General features: G+C 64.4%; 5 protein-coding genes across 5 annotated transcripts in view; all 5 read left to right on the forward strand.

Annotated features, from left to right (window-relative positions):
• The window catches only part of LSCM1_07834 (uncharacterized protein), a gene marked incomplete at both ends in the record, with an annotated part of 2,355 nt that extends 2,195 nt beyond the window's left edge, over positions 1–160 (forward strand). Inside the window, one exon of the mRNA XM_067325190.1 lies at positions 1–160. This exon is cut by the window's left edge and continues 2,195 nt beyond it. Within this exon, the coding sequence (XP_067180403.1) occupies positions 1–160 (160 nt within the window).
• A 1,322-nt stretch (positions 161–1,482) lies between these two features.
• LSCM1_07835 (uncharacterized protein) lies at positions 1,483–10,128 on the forward strand (the record flags this gene model as incomplete). Its single annotated transcript, XM_067325191.1, has 1 exon — positions 1,483–10,128. One exon carries the CDS (start codon positions 1,483–1,485, stop codon positions 10,126–10,128), a length of 8,646 nt encoding a protein of 2,881 aa, XP_067180404.1.
• A 523-nt stretch (positions 10,129–10,651) lies between these two features.
• On the forward strand, positions 10,652–12,481 carry LSCM1_07836 (uncharacterized protein; the record flags this gene model as incomplete). Its single annotated transcript, XM_067325192.1, has 1 exon — positions 10,652–12,481. One exon carries the CDS (start codon positions 10,652–10,654, stop codon positions 12,479–12,481), a length of 1,830 nt encoding a protein of 609 aa, XP_067180405.1.
• Positions 12,482–13,227: 746 nt separating this feature from the next.
• Positions 13,228–15,243, forward strand: LSCM1_07837 (uncharacterized protein; the record flags this gene model as incomplete). Its single annotated transcript, XM_067325193.1, has 1 exon — positions 13,228–15,243. One exon carries the CDS (start codon positions 13,228–13,230, stop codon positions 15,241–15,243), a length of 2,016 nt encoding a protein of 671 aa, XP_067180406.1.
• A 2,625-nt stretch (positions 15,244–17,868) lies between these two features.
• Positions 17,869–22,266, forward strand: LSCM1_07838 (uncharacterized protein; the record flags this gene model as incomplete). The annotated part of the gene is made up of 1 exon (XM_067325194.1): positions 17,869–22,266. One exon carries the CDS (start codon positions 17,869–17,871, stop codon positions 22,264–22,266), a length of 4,398 nt encoding a protein of 1,465 aa, XP_067180407.1.
• Positions 22,267–22,637: the final 371 nt, after the last annotated feature.

Below are 22,637 nucleotides of genomic sequence, written 5' to 3' on the forward strand. Positions count from 1 at the left end.
TGAGGAGGTGAGCGAGAAAGAGTTGAAGAAGCTGAGCAGGGAGCAGGCCAAGTACGCGAAGATGTACGACGAGTTCCTCAGCAAGGGTGGCGAGCCTTGGCTGCTGGAGCAGGAGGCAGAGCTGGCCACTATGGTGGCCAAGCTCGAAGGGGACAAGTAGGCGCCGCTAATAATGCTCTCACTGACGGAGCAGCGCCGCACGCATTCAGGTAACTGGACAGCGCGCAAACTGGGGAAGAAGGGATAGGGGATATCGGTGTAAGCCGGCCCCTTTCCCGCCTCTGCATAAATCTGCCGGTCTCGACATCACGCGCACGCTCATGATTGAACTAACGGCGGGGCGGAAGGCAGCAGCTTCATGGGCAAGGTGAATTTCGTGAAGGCCACGACGGCGGCATCGGTGTGTGTGTGGGCGTGGGTGGGTGGGTGTGTATGTAAAGGGGAGTGGGGGTTGTAGAGGCTCACCCGTGTCTGTCTGTGTGAGCGGCGAATGTTCTGAGGACGGAAGCGACGGGGCCGTGTGCTGGTCTGAAGTCGTGGACGAAGTGGTGACTTGGTGAAGGGAGTAAAGAAAAGCGGAGGGGGAAGGGGGAGGCCGGGTGCCCGGAGGCAGATCGCCGTGCTAAAGAAGTGCACCGCCCTCCCCCCCCCACGCACGCACACAAATACACGTCAACGCAGACGGTAACACCGACGAGAAAAAAGGGAGAGGGGGTGAGCAGAGTGCTGTGCTCTTTCCTCTCCACCCGCAGACACACACACACACCTACACGATGGTGTCACGTGAGGGGTGCGAGCACATCGATGCTGTCTGTGCTTGTCAGTCTGTGCGCCTGTCAGGCAGCGGACGAGCTGGCGGATACCGATGAAAGACATGCCCTGGGGGGGCGAAGGTCGACAGCAGACCGACGCCATCCATCGAATAGACTCGTGGCTCGCGGCTCACATCTGCACGGGAGGTGCCAGAGACTCTGTGCTCATTTCTTTCATGCCCTCCCTCCCCCTCTCCTCTTGGGGCTGCGCACCTTTCCGCGCACCTGCATGTCGGCGTCAGCCCCTATGGCGTCAGGGCACCCGCGCACCGCTGTGCGGGCACTCAAAGCCGAAGAGGAAATGAGAGGCAGCGGGCCTTCAGGGCAGCCCCGACGCAACAGGCCCAAGGGAGGTCACTGAGCGGCGGAAAGCACGGTGAAAACCTGGGACCGCCCCTTTCCAGTGCTGCGCGCATACGCTTGGGGTGCCTCTCTGCACGTCCTCGCAAGTGAGCAGCGTGCGCCTGAGCGTCGGCGGCGTGGCAGACGTGCAGCCGCACACAGGAGGAGGAAAAGATGACGAGCCATCATGGGCAGAGGAGTCGGGAGAGTAGTCCCCTTCGAAATGCCGGTGCGCCACCCCAACCCCTTCCCTCACACATCTTTGCCTTCACCTGCACGCGCCTCCCTCCACACCCGCACAGTCCCCCTCCCTCCAACATCCTTTCTCATGCAGGGCCCATGGACCTCTTGGTCGTTCTTCGCGCCCCTGCGAACGGTGTCGAGCAGCCGTGCCCGCTTTGTTGCACACCACAGGCTCACTCGCTGGGGCAAGCCAGCGGCGTGGCCATCGCTTCTTGCAAGAGGGCAGGCTTACAGAGAAGCTGTCTTGGCCACATCACGTCGCAGACACCGCTGTGTCTGTGGCTACAGCCCTTCAACGTCAGCGACTGCTTTTCGGCCAACAACGCTGCTGCTGTGCTCGCGCCATCGGCGTGAAGCGCCTGTGAGCGGCCGTGGCAGTTCGGCACCGCCTGCTGCACCTTGCTCAGAGCGGACGCTGGCACCCTCTGCAGCATCGCAACCCAACCAGCACACAGCTGAGCTGCTGCGCAGCATTGCGCGTCGTGGTGGGGGGACCGTGCGCCGTGCACGGCACGGCACTCCCGTCGCTACGGCAGCTGCCCTATCCGCCCTGCTCCGCCCCACCAAATTGCCGGCAAAAAAAGAGGCGATCGGCAGCGCTGGCGGGACTTTGCCATCGGCCCCCGCGTCGGGTAAGCGAACCGAACGAGTCACAACGGGGTCACCCCTACTGCGTGTATTTGACGCCGCACCCGCGCCCCTCCCCACGGTGCCGCCCCGGTCGCTTGACCCCGAGTCATCCCCCTCCGCCGGCCCTATTGCCAAGAAGCTCTCCGGTGCCGGCACCCCACGCGCGGAGAAAAAAGCAACCCCAGCGGCAAGCGCTCTAGCCAAAACTTACGTCGCAGCAGGTGATGCGGCCCCTTCAGTGCCCAAGTCGACTCCGCCGTCGCGAGCACTCCTACACAAACTGCTCTACACCATTCGGGCTGACAAGCGAATCCGGTGGGACACCCTCTCTCGGCTACATCCTGAAGTCCTCCGCATGCCTCTCTACGCGTGCCGCCACGAATGGTGTGAGGACTACTGCGCTCGCGGAAGTGCAACGCCAATGGTCGCGCTCGCGACGACCGATTCTGCCGCCACATCATCTTCGCCTGCGGCGTCGGTGGCCACAACGGCTGCGTCGCGTCGCAAGCGCCTCGATCCGCGGCACCGGCTGCCTCCGCTGCTGCTCTGTGCTGCGTCCACCGGGACCGGCAAAAGTGTGCTCATCCCGCTCTACGCACTCGACGCGCATTGGGCCGTGCTGGAACAGCGACTGGTGCGGACGATTGAAGCCTACGACAGTGCCGCTACGATAGAGGTCGTGGAAAAGATGCGAGGCAACTTGTCTTCTGCGCACGTGTCTCTGCTTTCTGCCACGGCTGCACAGCAGTCAGAGGCTGCGGAAGCGGTCAGCGTTGCTTCGCAGCCTTTCCCCCTGGACTCGCAGGAGAGCTTCATACGCGAGTTCACGGCTTGTAGCCGGCTGCGCATTGTTGTGAGCCAGCCAACCCGCGTTGCGTGTGCGGAGCTTGCGGCGTACACAAGCTTGCTCTTGGACTCCAGTCGCACCGGTGTCAGGGGCAATGGCAGCTTCGCTGCCACGCCCGGCGGAGGAGGCCTCAGTAGCGACGCCGACCAGCGTCTGCGGGGCCTTCCGCCACTAGGGAGGCGAGTGGGGTTCGCTGTCGGCGGTGAGTCGTGTTTCTGCCGGGAAACAGAAATTGTCTTCGCCACCCCGGGCTACGCTCTCAACGCACTGCAGCTTTCCCATCCCCAGTCGTCGCCGTCGCTGTCGCCAACCACGCTCGTGGTGGATGAGGCACACTGTCGCGACGTAGAAACGGATGCCTTGCTGGCCTGGATGAAGATGTCGCGAGCATGCAGGCCAGGCGCGGATGCGTCGGCATTGGCTGCTTCAACGACGTTGCCGGTGCTGCGGCAGTACTATGTGCTCTCCGCGACCATGAATCTGCAAGCCATGGACGCCTATCTCTGCCGAGGGCTTCAGCACGGCAACAGAACTGGGTCCGACGCCCAGCCGGTGCGACAAGAAGGCGGCGCTCGAGGGCTTGCGCGCACGGTCGCCGACGGCGACGCGCTGCCCGCGAATGCCGAGGAGGCGGACCGAGTCCCTGAGGGCGCGCCGCTTCTGCTTCTCTCGCCAATGCAACGCTTGCATGTGCGGCGGTGGTGGCAAAGAGGGCAGCCGTGTGGCCATGGCGCACAGATCGATGGAGCAGACGCGGACTCCGCCGTCGCGCGGGCGGTGGCGACGGATAGACGCGTTCGCGCAGCCGTCCTGCAGCTCGTGGAGGCCTCTGAAGGCTACGGCGAATGCGATGACGGTGCCCGAGGCGACCCTCTGCCCGTCGACGGCGCCGCGACGATGGCGAGCGAGCCGCCCGCCGGCAACTCTGCCCAAAGCACGGCGGGAGTCGTCTTTGCCAGCGGCGCCCAGGGCCTCGCAGGAATCACGGCAGCAGCCGAGTCATCACTGATGTCGCCTTCCGGCAACCCATCGGAGCTCCGCAGCGCTGACGGGGAGGCCATTGTCATTGCCACGAAGCCGTACCGCGTGGAGCGCTATTTTGTCGACGATCTCGATCCCGTGGACGGCTGCTTCGCGAGGTCACAGGTGCTCTTTGATGAGGCGGCACGCCGCCACGCTGCGACTACCCCACGGGCTACATCGGCTCGCACTCCTTCCCATGCAGCAGCGGGCGCGGTTAGCGCAGGTCGAAGAAGCGGAAGGCAACCCGTGCAGGGCGGCACCGCAGCTCCCACCGCGTCCGCCGCCGGAGTGACCCAGTGGCCGAGCGGGGGCTTTCCAATGTGCCTCACAGACGACGGCGCCGCGCTGCGAGCTCGACTAGTAGACCTGCACGGCACGCGTGCTGCCTCGTATGCCATGCTCAGCACCCACGCGCGCGCGCTCGTGGAGCTCATTCTACAGCTTCTGCAGGCCGCACGGTATCGATGGATCGACGGCGCGGCAGCGTCCGGCGCCAAACCCGCGACCCCCTCGACACCCCAATCACCAGGCAGCGAGCAGCTGTATCACGCTGGTGCCGCTGCCTGCGAGCCGGGGCGAATGGCTACCGAAGTCGCAGATTTGTCAGCGATGGCGGCCCCAATCACGGTGCTGGTGTTCGTCGCTGGCATCGGGGAGCTGCACCAGATCATGCTGGCTCTCGAGCGGCTGTGCGACACTGTGCAGCCCTCATCTTTGGCGACGTCCCAATCCACGCACGTTGCGGACGCGAGCGCGCCCTCGACCCTCGTGCTGCGCCACGGCGCCGAAGTCTTCTCCGTCGGCCTTCTCCACTCCACAGCGGTTGGGAGTCCGCAAGAACAATTGAGGGCGACGGAGCGCTCAGGGGCACCGTTGCGGCTGCTCCTCTCCACCAACGTTGCTGAGAGCTCCCTCACGATTGCGAACACCCGCATTGTGGTCGACACGTGCCTCGAGCGTCGCATCAGCATCGACGACGTCACCGGCGCTGCGCAAGTACTGACAGCCTTCGCCTCTCCCAGTGGGCTGCGGCAGCGGTGTGGGCGGGTAGGCCGAACTGGCGATGGCGTTGTGATTCACTTGGCGCCCCGACGGTTTGTGCTCCCGCAAGCCCTTCCGAGCCCGCCGCCATCGATGCAGGCGGCGTTCCCCCCGTCCTCCACAGCCGGCACGTCCGAGCCGCCGCCCGCTACGCTGGCCCTCGAGGCCCTGCCCGATGGCGCCGCGACGGTGCTGCTGCGGCTCAAATTTCTCTTTGCGAAGGTAAGTGACGCCCTGGCGGCTCTGCCATCGCCGCCGAGTGCTTCAGCGACGCGGCTAGCTTTGCAGCAGCTCGTGGACATGGATCTCCTCCTCTTGCCAGAGGTGGCAGAGACATCGACGGCGAAGGAAACGGCTCGTGACTCAGCCTATGCCGAACCGTGCGTCGCCGATAATGCGGCGGCCCTCGACAGTGATGGCAGCACTCTTTTTTATCTACTTGACCGCAGCGTCTTCACCCCGAAGGGCCACTTCGTGGCCAGCCTGCCGCTGCCTTACGAGCACGCCACCCTCGTCTATCATGGCCTTCAGTTCCGCTGCGTCGAAGACGCGCTGATGATAGCGTGTGCCATGACTGTCCCGTCCCTATTTCTAACGCCGCGCGTGTCGTCCCGAAGCACGATCCAGGTAGGGTCTCGGCGCAGCACACACTCCGACTACGCCACATCGCGATGGGACGTAGACAGGAAGGCGGCCCTCTCGCCACTCGAGCAGTACTATCGGCACCTCTGGGCTCAGCGTCTCTTTGCCGGCTTTCTCGCGCGCCCGGCGGGGCGCCCCGCTGCCTCGCCGTCTGGTGGCAACGAAGCATCCGCCCATTGCCGGCGCATCGGCAACAGCTCGTCGAGCGACGCGGACGAGCACGCGGGGCATCTGAGTGAGCCGCTCGTGCTGCGTGCGGTGCTGCGGCAGTGGTACTCTTTTTCCAACGTGGACGACTGCATTCGACTGCAGAACGCCCACGGCCTCAACCGAAGTGCCATGCGCCAAGTGGATAATGCAGTAGCCCAGACCTGTGGGCGGCTGATTCGCATGCTGCTGCCGGCTCACACGGGGCCGGAGGACGACGCCGAAGCAGCAGCGGATGCCGGGGCTGCCAAGCGCTTCGTTACCGAGGACGCAGAAGCCGAGGTTGATTTCAGCGCCTACGTGTGTCACGCAGGTGCGCCGGCAGCGTGGAGCACCAGCGGCACGCCGACGCGCGGTGGTAGCGGCAGGGGCAGCGCTGTTGACTGCATACCATTTTGTCAAGGATGGCCCCCGGAAACTCGTGCGCAGCTGCTGCGCTCACTGCGCCGCCTCCAGCGAGTCGCTGTTGGCCGTGTGCACCTGCACCACACCGAACTGCGGCAGCGCTACGGCCTGCCGCAGTGGTGCGACAGCGAAGAGCAGCGGATACAGCTTTGGGGGCGACCGTATCTGTATCACCGCGCAGCGGATCGCGCCGGCTCTCTTTGTGGTGGGCGAGGCCTTCCTGAGGAAACGCGAGAAGCGCCAGAGGCAGTGCGGCGACACCCCTGCTTCACATACTGGGCCGATGGCTTGCCTGCCTTGCGATCACACTACCCCTCCCTCTACGCGCAGCAGCGCGTAGAGTCGCTCTTTGTGGACGGCGCTATCACCTCATCGCGCTCGAGTGTGCCGCCGCCTTTGTCCACACGGGTTACCCGGTCAAAGGTGCCCGTCTACCGCCCACCAGCGCCCCCACCGCCCATCCCACCCGTGGTCTTCGTCATGGGGCGCTCCGAGGATCGACTGTGCGCCGCCTTCGTTGCCGCCTTCGGTCATCGCACGTTGCGTGGCGAAGATGGTGGGCACCGCTTCCACCACCGCCGGCTGCTGCGCAACGCGCAGACGATGGGCAACGACGAGGAGCACGTCTGCAGTTTCCATATAGATGTACAGCAGCAGCAGCAGCAACCAGAATTCGCATCGGCGTCAGTGTCTAGCGGAAACACAGCGAACGTGCCAGGCATCCTCCACGGTACGGCGGGTGTGCAAGAGGGCGGGGGAAGTGCTAGGAAACCACCAGCGCGCGCCGCGCCACTGCTTCCGTCGCCCAGCTCCTATGACTTCCTCCGCGCATCAGGGGTGACGTCGAAGTCGGTGGAGGAAGCTCTCTCTCCATACCTGCGTGGCGCTGGTCTTCAGCAGCTGGAGCTCTTCCAGAGCAACCGTCTCGCCGTGGCGGCTCGCTTCGCCAGCGACGGATTCAGCAGCCTCTTCGACAGCGTCTCTCCCGGCTCCTCCGCCGCTCTCCCCGCCAATGTCGACCCTGCCAAGAAGGCAGGCGAAGAGGGCAGTGGCGTGGGCGCTAACGGCAGCGGCGCCACCTCTATGCAGGAAGCTGCACCTGTGCGGGATGGACGGCGCGCCACGGCAGGAGGCGCGAGGCGTGCTGAAGGACAGTCTGGTGTCTCGAATGCCGAAGCAACGCCGTCCAATACTCGATCGGTAAGTGCAGAGGGAGCACATGCGCCGCCAGCGGACGATCTGCTGAAGGCGGTGGTGCTCCCGTCCCGATTCCGATACACCGTCGCAGGAAAGCCCACGCAGGCAGCGGCATCGTCAGCCCACGACACCTCTGCTGGAGGAGGTCATCCCTACGTGCACCTGGCTCCCTTCGGCGTCAGCCTCCTGACTGCTGCTGCCGCCGGCACCGGCGGGGGGGGCGGGGGCAGAGGTCTTGGCGGCCTCCAGCGTATACCCTTGGCCGGGGCTCCCAGCTCTGGACTCAGCTCGCGGACTGAATCCGCCCAGCCGTCGTCGCCATTGGCCGAGGCACACTCCTCCTCAGCCTCGCTCGCGCGACATGCCGGCTCAGGTGGGGACGACGGACGCAGCGTGCGCTTCTCCGAGGTCTCTCTACCGTCCAACGCTGCGGCGCCGCAGTCGACCCCCGGCAGCGTCGACACCTCAGCTACAACAACAACTACGTGCATCACTTGGCCCAACAGCCTTGGTGTCCCCGGCCGATCCGTCAGTCGTGCTGCCGTGGAAGCCTTGGGGCTGGCAGACCTCTTCCCCACACCGCCCCCACCGTCGTATAATGTGTCGCCGCTCCACAGCCGCGGAACACAGATGTCTATCGGCAGTGGCGAAGACGCTGCCGCCGGCCCTGCAGCCTCGTCAGCGGCCGAGATCTTACCGCCGGCAGACGGCGCGGCAGCGCCGCCAGCGCTGACGATCAGTGTCGTGCCCCCCATCTACATCACGCGCAGCATCACGTGGAAGGTGCCTCTACCTGCCCTCATACCCACCGCCGCCTCAATGGCGCACGCCGCGCGCGATGGTAGCCCCGACTCTGCAGAGCCCCCAGTGCACTACTGTGTCCTGTGCAACCACATCTACTCTAGCCATACTGCCCTTCACCAGCACTACCGCTCTGCCAGCCACCTTGAGCACCTCTACCATGCAGTTCAGCTCGGACTTCGCCGTGAGCACATACAGACGCTGTACGGCTGGGCTCCACGGGTCGCTGGTGGCGGTCAGTCCGCAGGCCCAATTGTAATGTCCACGAGCGATCACCCGGGCTCCGCCGAGGGCAAAGGCAGCAGCGGCAGCCCGCCTCACCACGCGCTATCTGCCGCTGCCTCGCTCCCGTTGGTGTCGCTGCTCTGCCTGCGGAGTGCCACCCGCCTACCGCTTACCCAGCACGTCTACCCCTGCGTGGTCAGTGCGCAGTCGTTCCTGAACTGCCTTCAGTGGTCCTACGGCGGCCCACCACCGTCGCATCACGAGCACCATGTCGCTGACACTCACAAGGCGGAGGGGGGAGGAGCAGGGGCCGACCGTGCCACGCCGCTCGCGGTGGCTGGCAGCCTTGTAGCGCTGCAGAGCGTCACCGACGTTCTTCCCCCGCCGCACCTGCGGCAGTCGACTGGGGCAAGCCGGTACCGTGGTGGGGCTGGCATGAAGGCGGCGCCTCCGGCCTCATCGGTCGACGCAGAAACGCTTTCGGCTCACCATGTCTGGGTACTGAACTTGTCAAACAGTGCTGACGTGATTGCGGCGTCCTCGGCAACTGCTCGCCCACCGATGTCAGCACTGCTTGTGGTGGCCGGCTATCTCGCCACTGCCTCGCCACGGGCCGCGGTGGCGCTGCTGCTTAACGGGGCTCATACGCACCTCCACGCGGTGATGCTACACGGCTTGGGCGTGTGGCGGCTGCCGACGCCGCTGCCGATGCAGGCGTACATGGGCCTCCTGGAGCATATCGTAAGCGGCGGCGGTTGGCCTGGTGTGTTGATACCGCTGACGAGCAAGTCGCCCGACAGCAGGCAGCGAAGGGTGCGTGCCGCTCCATCCCCCGGGACGCACGGCCCCTCTGATGGGCTGCACTGGTGCGTTCCAGAGGCGGTGTGCCCCCTGACCACAGGCGAGCACTGCTGCAACCCGTCGAAGGGCGAGCGCACGGTCGGCTGTGATGCCGTCGTGGAGGCCACGCTGCTTCTTGCCCTTCACGAGTATCTGCAGGCACGCCGCAACATGGTCACCCTGGCCGACTACGTGGAGCGCGTGATGCGCAAACTTCAAGCATCTCCGTTCGTTGTGCCCAGCACCCGCGCAGTGGACGAGGTGGCGCATCCACCACGACCCCTGGCAGCAGCAGAAGTGCTGGCCGGCTACTTCAAGCGCGTTCGCCGTGGTCAAACCATTCAGGAGCTGCTGCGTGACCTGGGATGCGTCTTCGCGACACCGCCGCGTGCTCTGGCGGCGCTCATGCGACCGGCGACTCCGCCCACTTCTGCCAAGGATGCCGAGGGGCGCGGCACTGCTGCGCAAGGCGGGCTGGGCGAGGTCCACAGCCGCGAGGCGTCTCTGTCGCCTACTGCGGCGCTGTCGAAGCGGCTGAGCTACCGCGCACTGAACGCCGAAGGGGCAGCGGTGGAGATGATGTTTAGGGTGCCGCCAGCGCTCCCGTCGCGGCTACCGCCGGTCGCCTTCGCCGCTCAGCTGCGTCAGTTCTACGCCGACCGCCATGCGCACCGCTGGGCATTGACGAGGCCGGCGTCCGCGAAGCCGACACGCACGGGTAGCCCCGTGGCGCCCACGTCCCAGTCTGAGGGCGAGAGGCTCGCCAAAAGTAAGTTGCATACGCTCTATGCCCGCGAGGGTGCCGGCCGCCTACGCAGGCTCCGCAAGGGCACCGGTGTCACTGATGATGAGGAGAGCCAGCCGCAGTTTTAGTCACAGCGCGGGAGTGGGGATGAGGAGGGATGACCGATGTCCGCGCCTACCCCTCCTCCTCCTCCCCCCTCCTCTAACCCTCATGACGTTATGCGCGCATCTGCGCGTGCGGCAGAGTTTCTGGGGGGGACTCTTGCCCTGCTGAGGTGGCTGCGTCTCCGTTGCCTCCCACCCCCTCCCTCCCTCCCTCTAATCACAGAGAACGACGCATTAAACTGCACCCGCACGACATGGCATCTGCACCATCAACGCGCAGACTTCTCCGGGGCTCTCGGCCATCCTCATCTCTTCTGCGCTTAGCGCGTGTGTGCGCCATGGCCCCCCTCCCTCCCTCCCCCCTCTCGATGCGTGCGACTTCTCCCCACCCCCTTTCCTTTTGCCCGCGATGCACGTCTCGAGGCAGCACCCTCCGTGCACGCACACAAATAGGGCCAGCGAGCGTGAGAGACAAAGTCTTCCCCACCCCCGCCTCGCCGCACGCCTTCTAGTTCGATGAGTGGCCACACGTCACATTAACTCAGCGATGCTGCTCCCGCCCCAAGCTGTGCGCTACCGCCGCGGCGGTGACTGTCTTCTTAGGTGGGGATACGCCCCATCCAGCCAGGCGATTCCGTGTCTCGCCCGCTATGCGATGTCGACCTCGTCAGGCTCGCCAGCAGCGCCGGTGGCGTGCTCCGTACCTCGGCGCTCAAAGCGGCTGAGCTACGCCGACGCAGACAGGGTCTACGGCCACCGTAACATGCTAGCATCCCTATGGGAACGGCCGCAAAGCCCCCCTGCCGAGTTGCCAAGCACCACTGTCTCCAACAGCAGTTGCGCCACCTGCCTTAGAGCATTGCGAACCCGCGCACAGCAGCGCTGGTTGACGCTGCTTCTTGCGCTTATGCGTACGCCATACCTTGGCTCGCTTGTGATGCGTGTGCTCGAGGCCTCTGCTTACGCCGCCTACGTTAAGGGGTCGGTAGTCATATTCACCCGGCGACGGGTGGGGCCGCCGGTGGCGATGGCGACGGAGCCGGACACCTTAGGTGGAAGCTCCGACCTGGACAAAGTGGGCCGCAGTGCCTGCACTCACATGTCGCCGACTCGATGCGCAGACGACTTCTCAGGAGGAAGCACTCCCTCAACCTCGCCGCGTCGCTGGCCGGCCGGCTGCCCCTCCACCGCCGCCGCCGCCTCCTCCTCAATCCCCTTCTCCCGCGGCGCGCCGCTGCACGACTACGCCCTTGATTGCCTCTACATTGGCAGCAGCCCGATACATAGCAGAGGGCTCTTCACGGCGCGTGCACTGCCGCGCGGCACCCGCATCATTGCCGAGCCGCGGCGCTCTCTCCTCATCGCCCCACACTTTGTTAGGCTTCTGGGTGACACGCATGAAAAGCTGCCGGACACGTGGCACTACACCCAACCTACCGGGAGCATTGTGGAGCTGGTGACGCAAGGGCAACCGCATCATCTGATGAACCATAGCTGCGCAGCCAATGTATGTAGCGGACTCTCGCGTGCCTTTTGGGAAGCCGCCATGATGGCAGGCACGTGGCAGCAGCAGCAGCAACACTCGTGGTGGATCGACTCCACGGTCAGTTGCAGCAGTGAGCGTGCAGAGGCTCTCCGTGGCACTGACAGAGCGGAGGGGATGGCCCATGAGCGGAGAAATGGATCGCCGTCGTCATCGTCTTTCGACTCCCCGTCGCACGGCGCAGATTGGGGCGAGCGACTGACGCGGTGGCCGTGCTTCGCGGATGCGAACAGTTTTTTCCTGACGCGTCACGTTGCGGCGGGAGAGGAGCTGACGCTGGACTACAGCACCCGCATGGCCACCCTCGGCCCAGAGGAATCGGCCGGCGCATTGAAGTCGCGCAGCTGGCTGCTCTGTCGGTGTGGGCAGTCGTGCTGCCGCCACTACGTCTACCGTCCAAGGCCGGAGGTCAGCGCCTTTCTGCGCGCGTTGCGCACGGGGAAGTGTAGGAAGTGGCGCAACGGACACCCTTCGGGGAAGCACGATGCACTGCTGGCGCACGAGGGTGCCGCGCAGCCTAGCGCGATAGGCGTGTGTGATCCGCTGCACGTCATGGCAAAGCTGCTGGAGCTCGGCTTCGATGATGAGCTTGTACTCTTAAGCTACGCCGCCAGCAGCGCAGACGTGGTGGCGTACCTCTACGGGCAGCCATTACCCTCACTGCAGAGGCCCTCTGCCACACAATGGCGGGCATCATCCACGCCACGGTGCTCATTGTCAAAGACGCAGGAGAGCATCGACGTGGAGGTGCGCAGGGTGTCCAAGCGGCAGCTGCTCCAGGAATATCGTTATGTGTTTCGGCTCTTGAACGAGGCGGTGCCAGGGCGCACGTGAGCCGCTTTCTCCCCTTGTGCGTGCGTGCCTTGGAGAAGTTGGGGCGAAGGAATCGCCTCGAGCGTCACAGCGTTGTTCAGCCGGCGTACCCCTTCGCCTTATGGGCATTTCCTCTCCTCTCTGTCTGTGTGTGTGGGTGTGTAGAGAGAGAGGAGAGGGGCGGACAGGAACGATGCCACTCACGCCTGTGCGAGTGGTGTGTGGGTGCCGGTGCGCGCTACGGACGCACGCTGCTGAAAGGCCCCCTGAAGTCCTGCAGAAGAATGCAGGCATTAGTATTCACGCGACCACTCCCCCGCGAATGGGGGCATCGCTGCTCGAGACGGCCTCTGCCTTCCATGCCTCTACCGAACACTTTCGCCTCTCTCTCCCTCCCCATCACTCCCACCGGTGCCGCCGTTCACACATCACACACAGCCGCTGCCGCCCTCTCGCCTTCAGTCGCCACTCAGTCCGTTTTCTTTGCGGTAAACCTCTGCGCTGTTCTTTGTCGCTGGCAAAGACGCTCTTTGGTGTGCATCTCCACCTCGCCTTCCCCTTCCCCCCCTCTCTCACAAACACTCGCACACGCACACACACACGCACGCGTAGCCCACCCTTCACGGAGATCGATGAGCACTTGTCACGACGACGTTCTCTGCCAAGCAAGTCACTACAGCCACGTGGATTATTCGGTCCTTGTGCCGATGCCGGCGGTCAGTGACAGGGTGGGAAGCGACTCTCTGAGCCGTGAGCGCCCCTCCGCAATGATGACGGCAACGCCACCGATGTCTGCCCTCAGCGCGAACGCGACTCAGGAGGCGGCCCTCACCCGCCAAGTGCAGTTGCTGCAGCAGTACAACATCTGCCTCCAGTCCGTCCGTCACGGCCTGCTTAACCGAGCCCACGCCTCCCTCAGTCACGAGGAGGCGCAGCTCGGTGAAGTCGCTATGCAGTCACCTCCCCTCCCGGCAAAATCAGCATACTCGCCGACTGCATGCAACAAGCACACACACGTGTACGTGCAGGAGGTGGGTGGCGGTGCTGCTGCGGGCTCGACGGTGGATGAGCACGCCCCTATCGCGGCCAAGCAAGACTTGGTCGACCTCTTCTTCCTTGAGGGAAGCCAGGCTGTCGACAGCCTGTGCTTCTCGCCGTACCCCATTTACGGCTCACGCACGGCCGAGGAGCGCCACGCTGCTGTTTGTGAGGTGTTCCAGAAGCATAGCGTTGCCATGCATCTGCCCGCCGAGCAGCGCCACCAAAGCGGTGGCTGCCACTCCTCCGCTCTTCCTATAAACAAGCGGGTGATCGAGACGCGTGAGCAGTACTGGCGTCGGCTCTCGGATTTGTACATCCAGAAGGGTGTGAAGGCTGCGGCTGCGGCTGCGGCTGCCGCCACGACTGCGAAGAGCGGTGCCGTACCAGCCGCCCCCGCCTACGAACCTGAGGATCCGTTCTACATGATCGACCTTGGCCGTGTTGTGGAACAGATGGCTCGCTGGCGTCACGCGCTGCCGATGGTGCGCCCTTACTTCGCCGTCAAGAGCAACCCAAACGCGGTCATTTTGGAGCTGCTCGCTGCCCTCGGCGCCGGCTTCGACTGCGCGTCGAAGGAGGAGATCCGCCTGGTGCTGAGCAGCCCCCTCGTAGAGTCACCGGATGACATCATCTTTGCGAACCCGTGCAAGCAGCTCGGCGACATGCGTGAGGCGCACGCGTGTGGTGTAACCTACGTCACGGTGGACAACCAGCTGGAGATGGAGAAGATCAGTCGCACGATGCCCTCGGCCCGCGCCATCATCCGTATCAAGACGAATGACAGTCAGGCGCAGTGCTCCTTCTCCGCAAAGTTCGGTGCCTCCCTGGACGACGTGGACGGCTTGCTGCGGGCGGCGCGCCAGTTCAACGTCGACGTGTACGGCGTCAGCTTCCACGTAGGCAGCGGCAACGGCGACCACTCCGCGTATGTGTCCGCGCTGCGCGATGCCCACTGCGTCTTCCAGAAGGCCGGCCGGTACGGCTTCAACTGCACCATTCTCGACATTGGCGGCGGCTTTCCGGGCACAGAAAGCACCGAGGCGAGCGATGAGGCCTCCTTCGAGGCGATCGCCGGCGTGATTCGGCCGGTGCTAGAGGAGCTCTTCGGCAGCGGGGATGTCACCATCATCAGTGAGCCCGGTCGCTACTTCACGGCTGCCACGCACGCGCTTCTCATGAACGTCTTCGCTGCCCGCAAGCGTCGCATGTCCGATGAGGAGAAGTTGAGATGCCAGGCCCTCCAGTCCGTTGTGCCGATGGACGAGCCGGAGGAGTACCAGTACTATGTGAACGACGGCCTCTACCACAGCTTCAACTGCATCCTTTACGACCACGCCCACCCGAAGCTTCTCCTGCTGAACGACGGCGACGGCGCTGAGGGAGTAGAGGAGGCCACGGACGCAGCGGTGGCGGGCAGAAAAGAGGAGGACGAAGCGTCGCGGAGCGGCTCCCCATCGAGCGGCGGCCTGTCTGTCTCTGCCGGGGACCGCCGCTGCAGCAAACCCACACGCCGCCCGCTGCGCATCACGACCGTGTTCGGCCCCACCTGCGACTCGCTGGATTGCATTCTGAAGAAGCAGCCCTTCCCGGAGATGAAGCTGGGCGACTGGCTGTTGGCGCCAGACATGGGCAGCTACACCACCGCCGCCAGCGGCTCCTTCAACGGCTTCTCGACGCGCCGGCTCGAGTGGGTCAGCTCTGTGGACTTGTATGCGAGAATCGGGCGTGAGAATGCCCCATGAGCGGAGCACACCGTTGTAGAGGAGCGAGCCAGAGTGTAAAGCATGCGAAGGTGGGACGGGTGTAGTGCAGCGCAGCGGGAAAGCGGCACGAAGGTCGTACCCGTCGCAGGCCCCTCTCATCTCCTCCCCCTCTGCCTCTGCAGATATCCGCTTGGGCAATTCGTTTTTCTTTTGTGTGTGTGTTTCCCTCTCCCCTATTTGGTCTCTCCTTTTGGTCGTATCGGGGCCACATGTTGGCCAACGTCCGTTCGCATTACTCCCCATCACCACCACCCAACTCTCCCTCTCCACCACCGCCCACATCAGCCCTCCCTGCGTTCCCCTCCCCGGCTGTGTCGTGTCGATCTGATGCCTCTCTTTTCTGTCGGTCTTCACGTCCGCCCCTTCTGCGGCACACACACACATGCACACGCTGGGGCATCACAAGTGCAGTGAAAGAGTGTGCGAAAGGAAGGGGCGCAGTACGACAAGAAAGAGAGAGGAGGTGTGCTTCGGCCGCCTACGCAGCACATGCGTCTCTCCTCTCACCACCACCCCTCCTAACATGGCAACAGTCCGCTGCGAAGCCGCTCCGACACACACCCTACCCTTCTGTTGGCAGCCCCCGGCTTCTTTTGCTATGTCGCCTCCTCGCGTAACGCACAGTCTGTTCATGATGGCCCCCCCTTGTGATGCGCATCCGCGCACGCGCGCAGACATGTATGCGCCACTCGAATGTATCACGACCAGGATACACCAAGTGTGCATCTGATAGGCGCCGTGCGCGAGTGCTCGCGGCAGGGGCTGTCGAGTCGTCCGTTTCCCTCTTCTCTCTCTCTCCCCCTCCCTCCGGCCCTTCGACCGTTAACGTTAAAGAGGTTGCCGTCTTCATGAGCGCCGAACGCGCACAGGAGGCACGCGCTGCACTCTGAATAGAAGGAGGGCGGCGTCTGTACGCGCACGTGAATGGTGCCCTCGGGCGTTTCCGTCTCCACGCCGCCGCCGCCTCCTCCTCCCCCCTCCTCCCCCTTCTTCTCTCATCCGCCGCAGCAGTCCCCGGGCACCTTTGCTACCCTCTCGCTTCGCTCCCCTTTCGTGTTTTCCTCTCCCTCTGTCTGGTTGTATCTGCCTCGTGCGCCTCATGAACGTAACGGCGCCCGTCTGCAGCACAGACGCGCAAGCCCACACCGCCGTAAAGCGTAAGCTTTTCGTTCGTCATGTTGCTGCGGCGGCTTCTCGCCTCGGTACGTGCGTCCGCCACCCTCATGTAAGTGGAGGGAGAGAGCACGTACTCCGGCACACCCACACACCAACCCACTCGCGTATGAGCGTTGCGCCTCTCCCTCTTCGTCGCCTCCGTCGACTGCATTTCACCATCGCCCCTTTACAGAAACGAAGAGCGCGTCAGCGGGCAGATGGGCGACGGCGGCGGCGGAGGAGGAAAAAAGGCGGGTGGGAGGGCATGAATTTACGCCGCCAACGAAGCATCCACACGCTTGACGCCGTCGACTCAGGCTCGTCTCCCTTTTTTGTGTGTGTGTGTGTCTCTGCGCTTTCACGCATGTCGCCCCCCCCACCTCCCTCGCCGCCGTTGTAAACACAAACACGCTGTACGAGCCTAACGACGCGTGTGAAATGGGCAGAGAGAGAGAGACAAGAGCCCCGCCCCACCAGCGCGAACTCTGTAAGGGCTGCGGCAGAGCACCCGCCCAGGGCAGCTGCTGAGACGAGCGTCTTTGTTCGGCTACGTGTCCGAGTGCGTGCCCGTGTCTGGGGTGATGGTGGTGACAGGCGCGAGAGCGTCAGAAGGGGGAGTAGAGGGGAGCGAGAAGAGCGGGGAGACAAGGCTGCCATCGAATCTGGCATCGCCCAGCATCACAGAGCCTGCCATTCCCCTCTTCCCTCACCCCCGTTGGTCTCCATCGGCTTGTTTTTTTTTTGCCACCGCGTGATGCCATCACACGTCCACTGCCCCTCTACGCCCCCACCCACTCACCCATCCACCTCTCCTCTTCTCTCATCTCCTTCGACGGCCCTCGCGCTGCGCGACACGGCGTTCTCCGCCGCCATGCTCGTGGCCGTCTTTCTGTGCTGTCGCTTCGAATGGTAGCGTCGCCAACAGCTGCGCGTCACACTGAACGAGGGGGGAGGGCACGGGCGAGAGGAACAGCGAGGGGACCGTGGCCTCTAACGGTGACTTCGCAGCAGCCAAGAGCGAACGCCACAGCAGTGCACACAGGAGGATCGTGTGTGTGTGCATGCGCGTCAACTCACGCGCACCTCTGCAGCCCCATACCCCTTTTCGATACACACACACACACGCAGTCTCTCTCACTCCCTCTCCTGCCCGAAACGGCTTTTATTGCAGCTATCGTCGATAGATCAGATACGCCGACCATCAGTCGGGGTGTCCTCTTGGGGCCCCTCTCCCCTCCCCCTCCCGCGCTCCTCTCCACTGGTAACCACGGCTGCCACCCCTCCTTCCCCTCTCTCGGCATGGCGAGTCATGCTGCATCGAAGCAGCAGCACCCCTCCCACGCAGGTGAGGCGCATCCGTGCGTTGCATCCCCTCCGTCCTCGCCACGGTGTACACACAACGGCGCTGCAGGCAGTCCCGCCACAGCTGTGAGGGCGACAGTCATTCACATGGCCGCTACGGACGACGACGACGAGGAGGCGAATAAGGCACAGGAGGCAGCAGATGCTGGCCGCACGGCTGCCGATGCCGCTGCGGCCGAGGCGCTTGATTGGCCGCGAGGCACAGGGGCAGTGACGGCAGGTAGGAGCACCCATCCAGCGCCGTGGACAGATCCAACGGAGACTGTAACAGCCTACGAGGTGGCCTCGGCGGCACTCCGGCGGCTGCCTATGCGTCGGGCCCCAATCGAGAAAGAAGCCGACGCGCGGATTTTCGCGGCCGTATCGCCGTCCTCCAGTCGCTTTAAAGTGCCCCCACCGCCCCTGTCGAAGACGACACGAGCGCCTGCCATGCAGCCGTCCCCTCACACCTCACCACAGAGAGGCGGGGAAAGTGTCCAGCTCACCCCTGCGGAAGGTCAGTGCTTCAACAGCGTCAACCTACGCCCTCGCATGGTGGAGCAAGACAGCGAAGATGCCAGTGAAGTCGCCAGTGTCCGCAGTGACGACTACAGCGAGGGACTCGAAGAGGACGTTGCGGCACGAGTGCTCTTCTCGCTGCAGCAGAAAGACGGTGTGATTGAGCAGCTCACGCGAACTGTCGAGACCCTGCGAAGCGAGAATGCTGTGCTGCGCCGCAGCTGCGCGGCTGCCGCGGAGGCGAATGTCGCGCCGCCGCTATCAGCGAGCGCTTCAGCAGTGTCCCCAGATAGGTTCAAGACATCCTCCCCGTCGTGGCCGGCGACGCCGGTGCATTGGTGGAAGACGGAGCACAACGGCCTGCAAGCTCCCGAAAAGATTGACGACATCGTCGTGAAGAAGCAGTCCTTGCACCTCTCTCCATCTCTCTCTGCTGCCCATGCTGCTGTGAGCACCATAGAAGCCCTGCAGCGCAGGCTGGCCGACAAGGAAGCGGAGCTGGCGGCGCTTAAAGAACGCGTCGTTGCCCACGACAAGGCGCAAGCCGCTTGCGGCGCCGGCACGCCTGCCGCAGCGCCGTCTATGGAACACAGCGCAGGGGGCTCGCTGGCATCTGATGCTCGAGGCGCACCATCGGCATCGCTGTCCGCGGCGGAGGCCGTCGCGCAGGCGCGCATCGCCCAACTTGAATGGCAGCTTGAGAACGTTCAGCAAGAGAAGCGGGAGGACGCCCACACTTTGCGTGACCACATCGACCACCTCACACGTGAACTGCACCGCAAGAGCCGCGATATGGCGCGGCAACAGCGACAGCACAAGCTCGAGCTCACGGCCCTTCAACAGGAGGTGACGGCACTAGCTAATCAGATGGAAGATCAGATCCGTTCCTCCGCAAGCACGGCAGCAGGGGCGGCGAGTCGAGAGCCGGAGGCGGAACAGGTGGCGGAACTTCGGCGTCAGCTAGGACAGGCGAAGGCACGAGAGGCGCTGCTGCTGAACGAGAATGCTGCGGCGCGACAGCGCTGGCTTCTTGAACTCAAGGAGCAGGCGAGTCTGCTCGACGCAGTGCGTGCGAAAGCGGCTCAGGAAGAAGAGGCACAGGGCAGGTCTCGTGTGCAGGAAGAGCGCCAGCTGGCCCAGAAGGCGGCCCAGCAGCTCGAGGCACAGGTACTTCAGTACAAATCGGCGCTTGCGCACGCCCAACGGGAACTGTCAGAACTTCGAGCGGTACATCAGCGTACAGAGGAGATGATGAACGAGCAGAGGCAGCAGCTCCAGCGCGTCAGCCAAGACATCGCCGCAACGGCGCTGGAGCGTGCTCATGATGAACAGCGAGCCGCGAGCGCGGAACAGCAGATTGCGCTGCTTCAACAACAGCTGCGCCAAGCAGCGGCCACCATCGCATCGCAGGAACGGGAAGTGGAGACGCTCCAGCAAACTCGCCGAGAAGAGGCAGCCGCGGCTGTTGCACTCCAAGAGGAAGAGCACGCTGCCCTACTCACGCGAGTCGAAGGCTGCGTGAAAGGCAGTGAGGCCGTCGAGGGCGCGCTTCTGGCTGCGGAGAGGAGTAGACAGGAGATCGCTTCGGAGCTGGCGCGTGCACTGGAGGAGCGGGACTCGTACCACCGACTTTACCGTGAAGCATCGGTGCAGGCGCAGGCGCAACTGCTGGAGCAGCAGCAACTCCTCAGCGAAGGTAACGATGTCATGTGCCGGCGACTGCGGGAGGTGGAACGGGATCTCGTGCATCGCACAGAGGCCCTGGAGACGACGCAGCGCGAGTTGCGGGCGGTGCAGGAACGGATACCCTCCCTCAAAAACGAGCTCGCCCGCTCAGAGGCAGCGCAGCGTCAGCTCGGCGAAGAGCTGCAAGCCGCACAGGCACGTCACGAAGCACAGACCGAAGAGCTGGTGCATGCGAAGGAGGGTCTGAAGGATGCGCTGCATGCGCAGCTAGCTACAATGGGTAAACTTCGTAGAAAAGAGCAGCAGCTGCGCTCGCAGCGGGCGGCGGCGCAGCGATCGATGGAGCGGCGGCAAGAGGAACAGCGAGTACTCCAACGTATTGCGGACCTTTTGAGGCCACCGGCGGTGCCTCTGCTGCCGGCGGCCCTGACGTCGCTGCAGTTGCGGAGAAGTGCGTCAGTGGTGACGCCAGGCGGCTTTGCAGCTCTGTCGCGTAGCGACCTCTCGATGCTTGCGCGCAGCCCCAACACCAAGATGAGAAAATCCTGCCGTGCTGCACAACGGCCACTGGCGAACCGGGTTGATGCTCTTGCTGCAGGTGGTGCTAATATCGGCTTCGGCGCCGGCAGTAGCGATGTAGGGTCCACCGGGTGCCCGTCGCGGTCCGCGTCGCCAATGCCCTCCGCTGCCACGTCCGTGGTGATGTCTGCTGTGAGCTGGGCCGACGTGCCGGCGCCCTCTCTGGACGATGGCGGCGGCGCGACACTCGACGATGATGATCACACCGCGGCAAGGGCTGGCGAGGAAGGTGACGTGTCGACAAGGTCTCGATCTGCCGCATTCGCAGTAGCGTCTCCCCACTCCCGCGTTGGCGGCGGCCTCACCGCGCTTGAACGGCAGCTGCAGCGCCCTCTCGCTCCCCGCAAAGGAGATGGGCGAGCCGCGACTGCTGAGATGGGCCACCACGTACTGCCCCTTCTCCGCGACATTCACGATGCCGTCGAGCAGGTGTGCGCAGCCTACACCGCCGCACAGCAGGAGCTGGGCACCAGGCGTGCTGCGGTGCGGACACTGGTGAAGGAGCGAAAGGCGCAGCAGGCCCAGCTGGAGGAGCTGCGCGCTGCGCTCCAAGAGCAGCAGCGCAGGGCGGACCGGCAACGCCGCGACGTCGCCGAGTCTGCGCGCACGGAATCGCAAGTCGAGCTCGAGAAGGCGAAGCGCACATGGCGAGAGCGACACCAAACCGAAATGGCACTTCAGCAGCAGTCCTATTCGGAGCAGCATCGGCGCGCAGTGGTGGAGGTCTTGAAGGTGTGCGCCGAGTACGTGCAAGCAGCGATCGTCGCCTTTGTGCAGCTTCTCCCCACCACCCTGAGTGCTGGGCTGGCAGCAGCAGCGGCAAAGTCGGCGGAGCGCACGCGTGAGGAGGTGCTGCGGTCGGTGCCTCATCAGCGCTGGTGCCCCTCAAACACCCCGAGCGCCGCCCATCACCCCCTCTATGGGGACGGCTATGGCGCGCAGGCGCCTCACGCAGGCACTGCCGCCAGGGGTGCGGCTGACGAGTCGCTCCTCTCCTTGGGCCTCGAAGTGCAACCCGAAGTCCAGGCGGAGTGCGACGCGATCGTACGTGACGTGCTCGGCATGGCGGGTGGGTGGTCCGACTTAACGAGTGCCGTGCTCGTCGCCAGCTACACCGCGGCCACTGATTATCCGGCAGGCGGGTCTCCGCCGTCTACAGCGTGGCCGGCTCCGCAGCTGTGCGCGTTCGGGTACGACCCCGCTGTGGCGAGCAGCGATGCGCCTCGTACCGCCGAACCGGCGAAGAGAAGTGCAGTGGATGCTGAAGCTGCCCGCTGGTCCGCGGAGGAGGTGGCGGAGCTCGAGGAAGTCATCCATGCGCACCTCACTCGCTCACTAGCAGCGCTGACGGCAGCGGCATCGCTCTCCTCGCTGGCGGGGGTGTCTACCAGCGTATCGGAAAGCAGGGGAGGTGAAGAGGGGCAGGGCGTCTATGGTCACACGCGGGACGCCCTTTCCGCCCTCAGCGAATCGACAGCGGCGCAGCGGGTGGCTGCCCTACCACGCTGGATGCGCTCTCGCCAGACGTCCACACATCAGGCCTCACCGTCATCGCCCTTTTCAGGAGTCAGGGACGCGGTGGGGACGTCCGCGCCGCCGAAAAGCGCCTCTGTTGAGGAAGCAGTCACTGCTTCGGTACCTCTTCACCACGAGCAGCCTCGCCTACTCGCCTTACTGCTTGATGCGTGTGTCGCCCAAGTGCTTGAACGACTGCTCGCGTGATATGTGGACCCCCCTCTCTCCCCCATCACCGGTTCTGCGCCCACAGCAGTCAGCGGCGGGACTCCATTTCCTTTTCCGTTTTCCTCCTGCGCTTTCGACGTGTGTGTGTGTGTGGTGTGTGCACCAATCGTGCAGACACGCGCCCGAAGCACGAGTTTCGGCAACAGCTGTAGAGCACACTGGCACAGGCAGCCGTGCCCGCGTTCGTGACGTCGGCTGCTGTGATGATAACGGAGCTCGACGGGGTCAGCGTTTTGTGTGCTGCGTCCCGCCTCCCCGTGTATGTCATCCCTTCCTGTTGCTGCTCTCGACCCACTCTTCTCCTCCCTCCATCGTTGTTCCTCTCTTACACCCGGCGTGTCAGGTCAGAG

This window comes from Leishmania martiniquensis, chromosome 12, assembly GCF_017916325.1.
Source record: "Leishmania martiniquensis isolate LSCM1 chromosome 12, whole genome shotgun sequence".
Lineage (NCBI taxonomy): Eukaryota > Euglenozoa > Kinetoplastea > Trypanosomatida > Trypanosomatidae > Leishmania > Leishmania martiniquensis.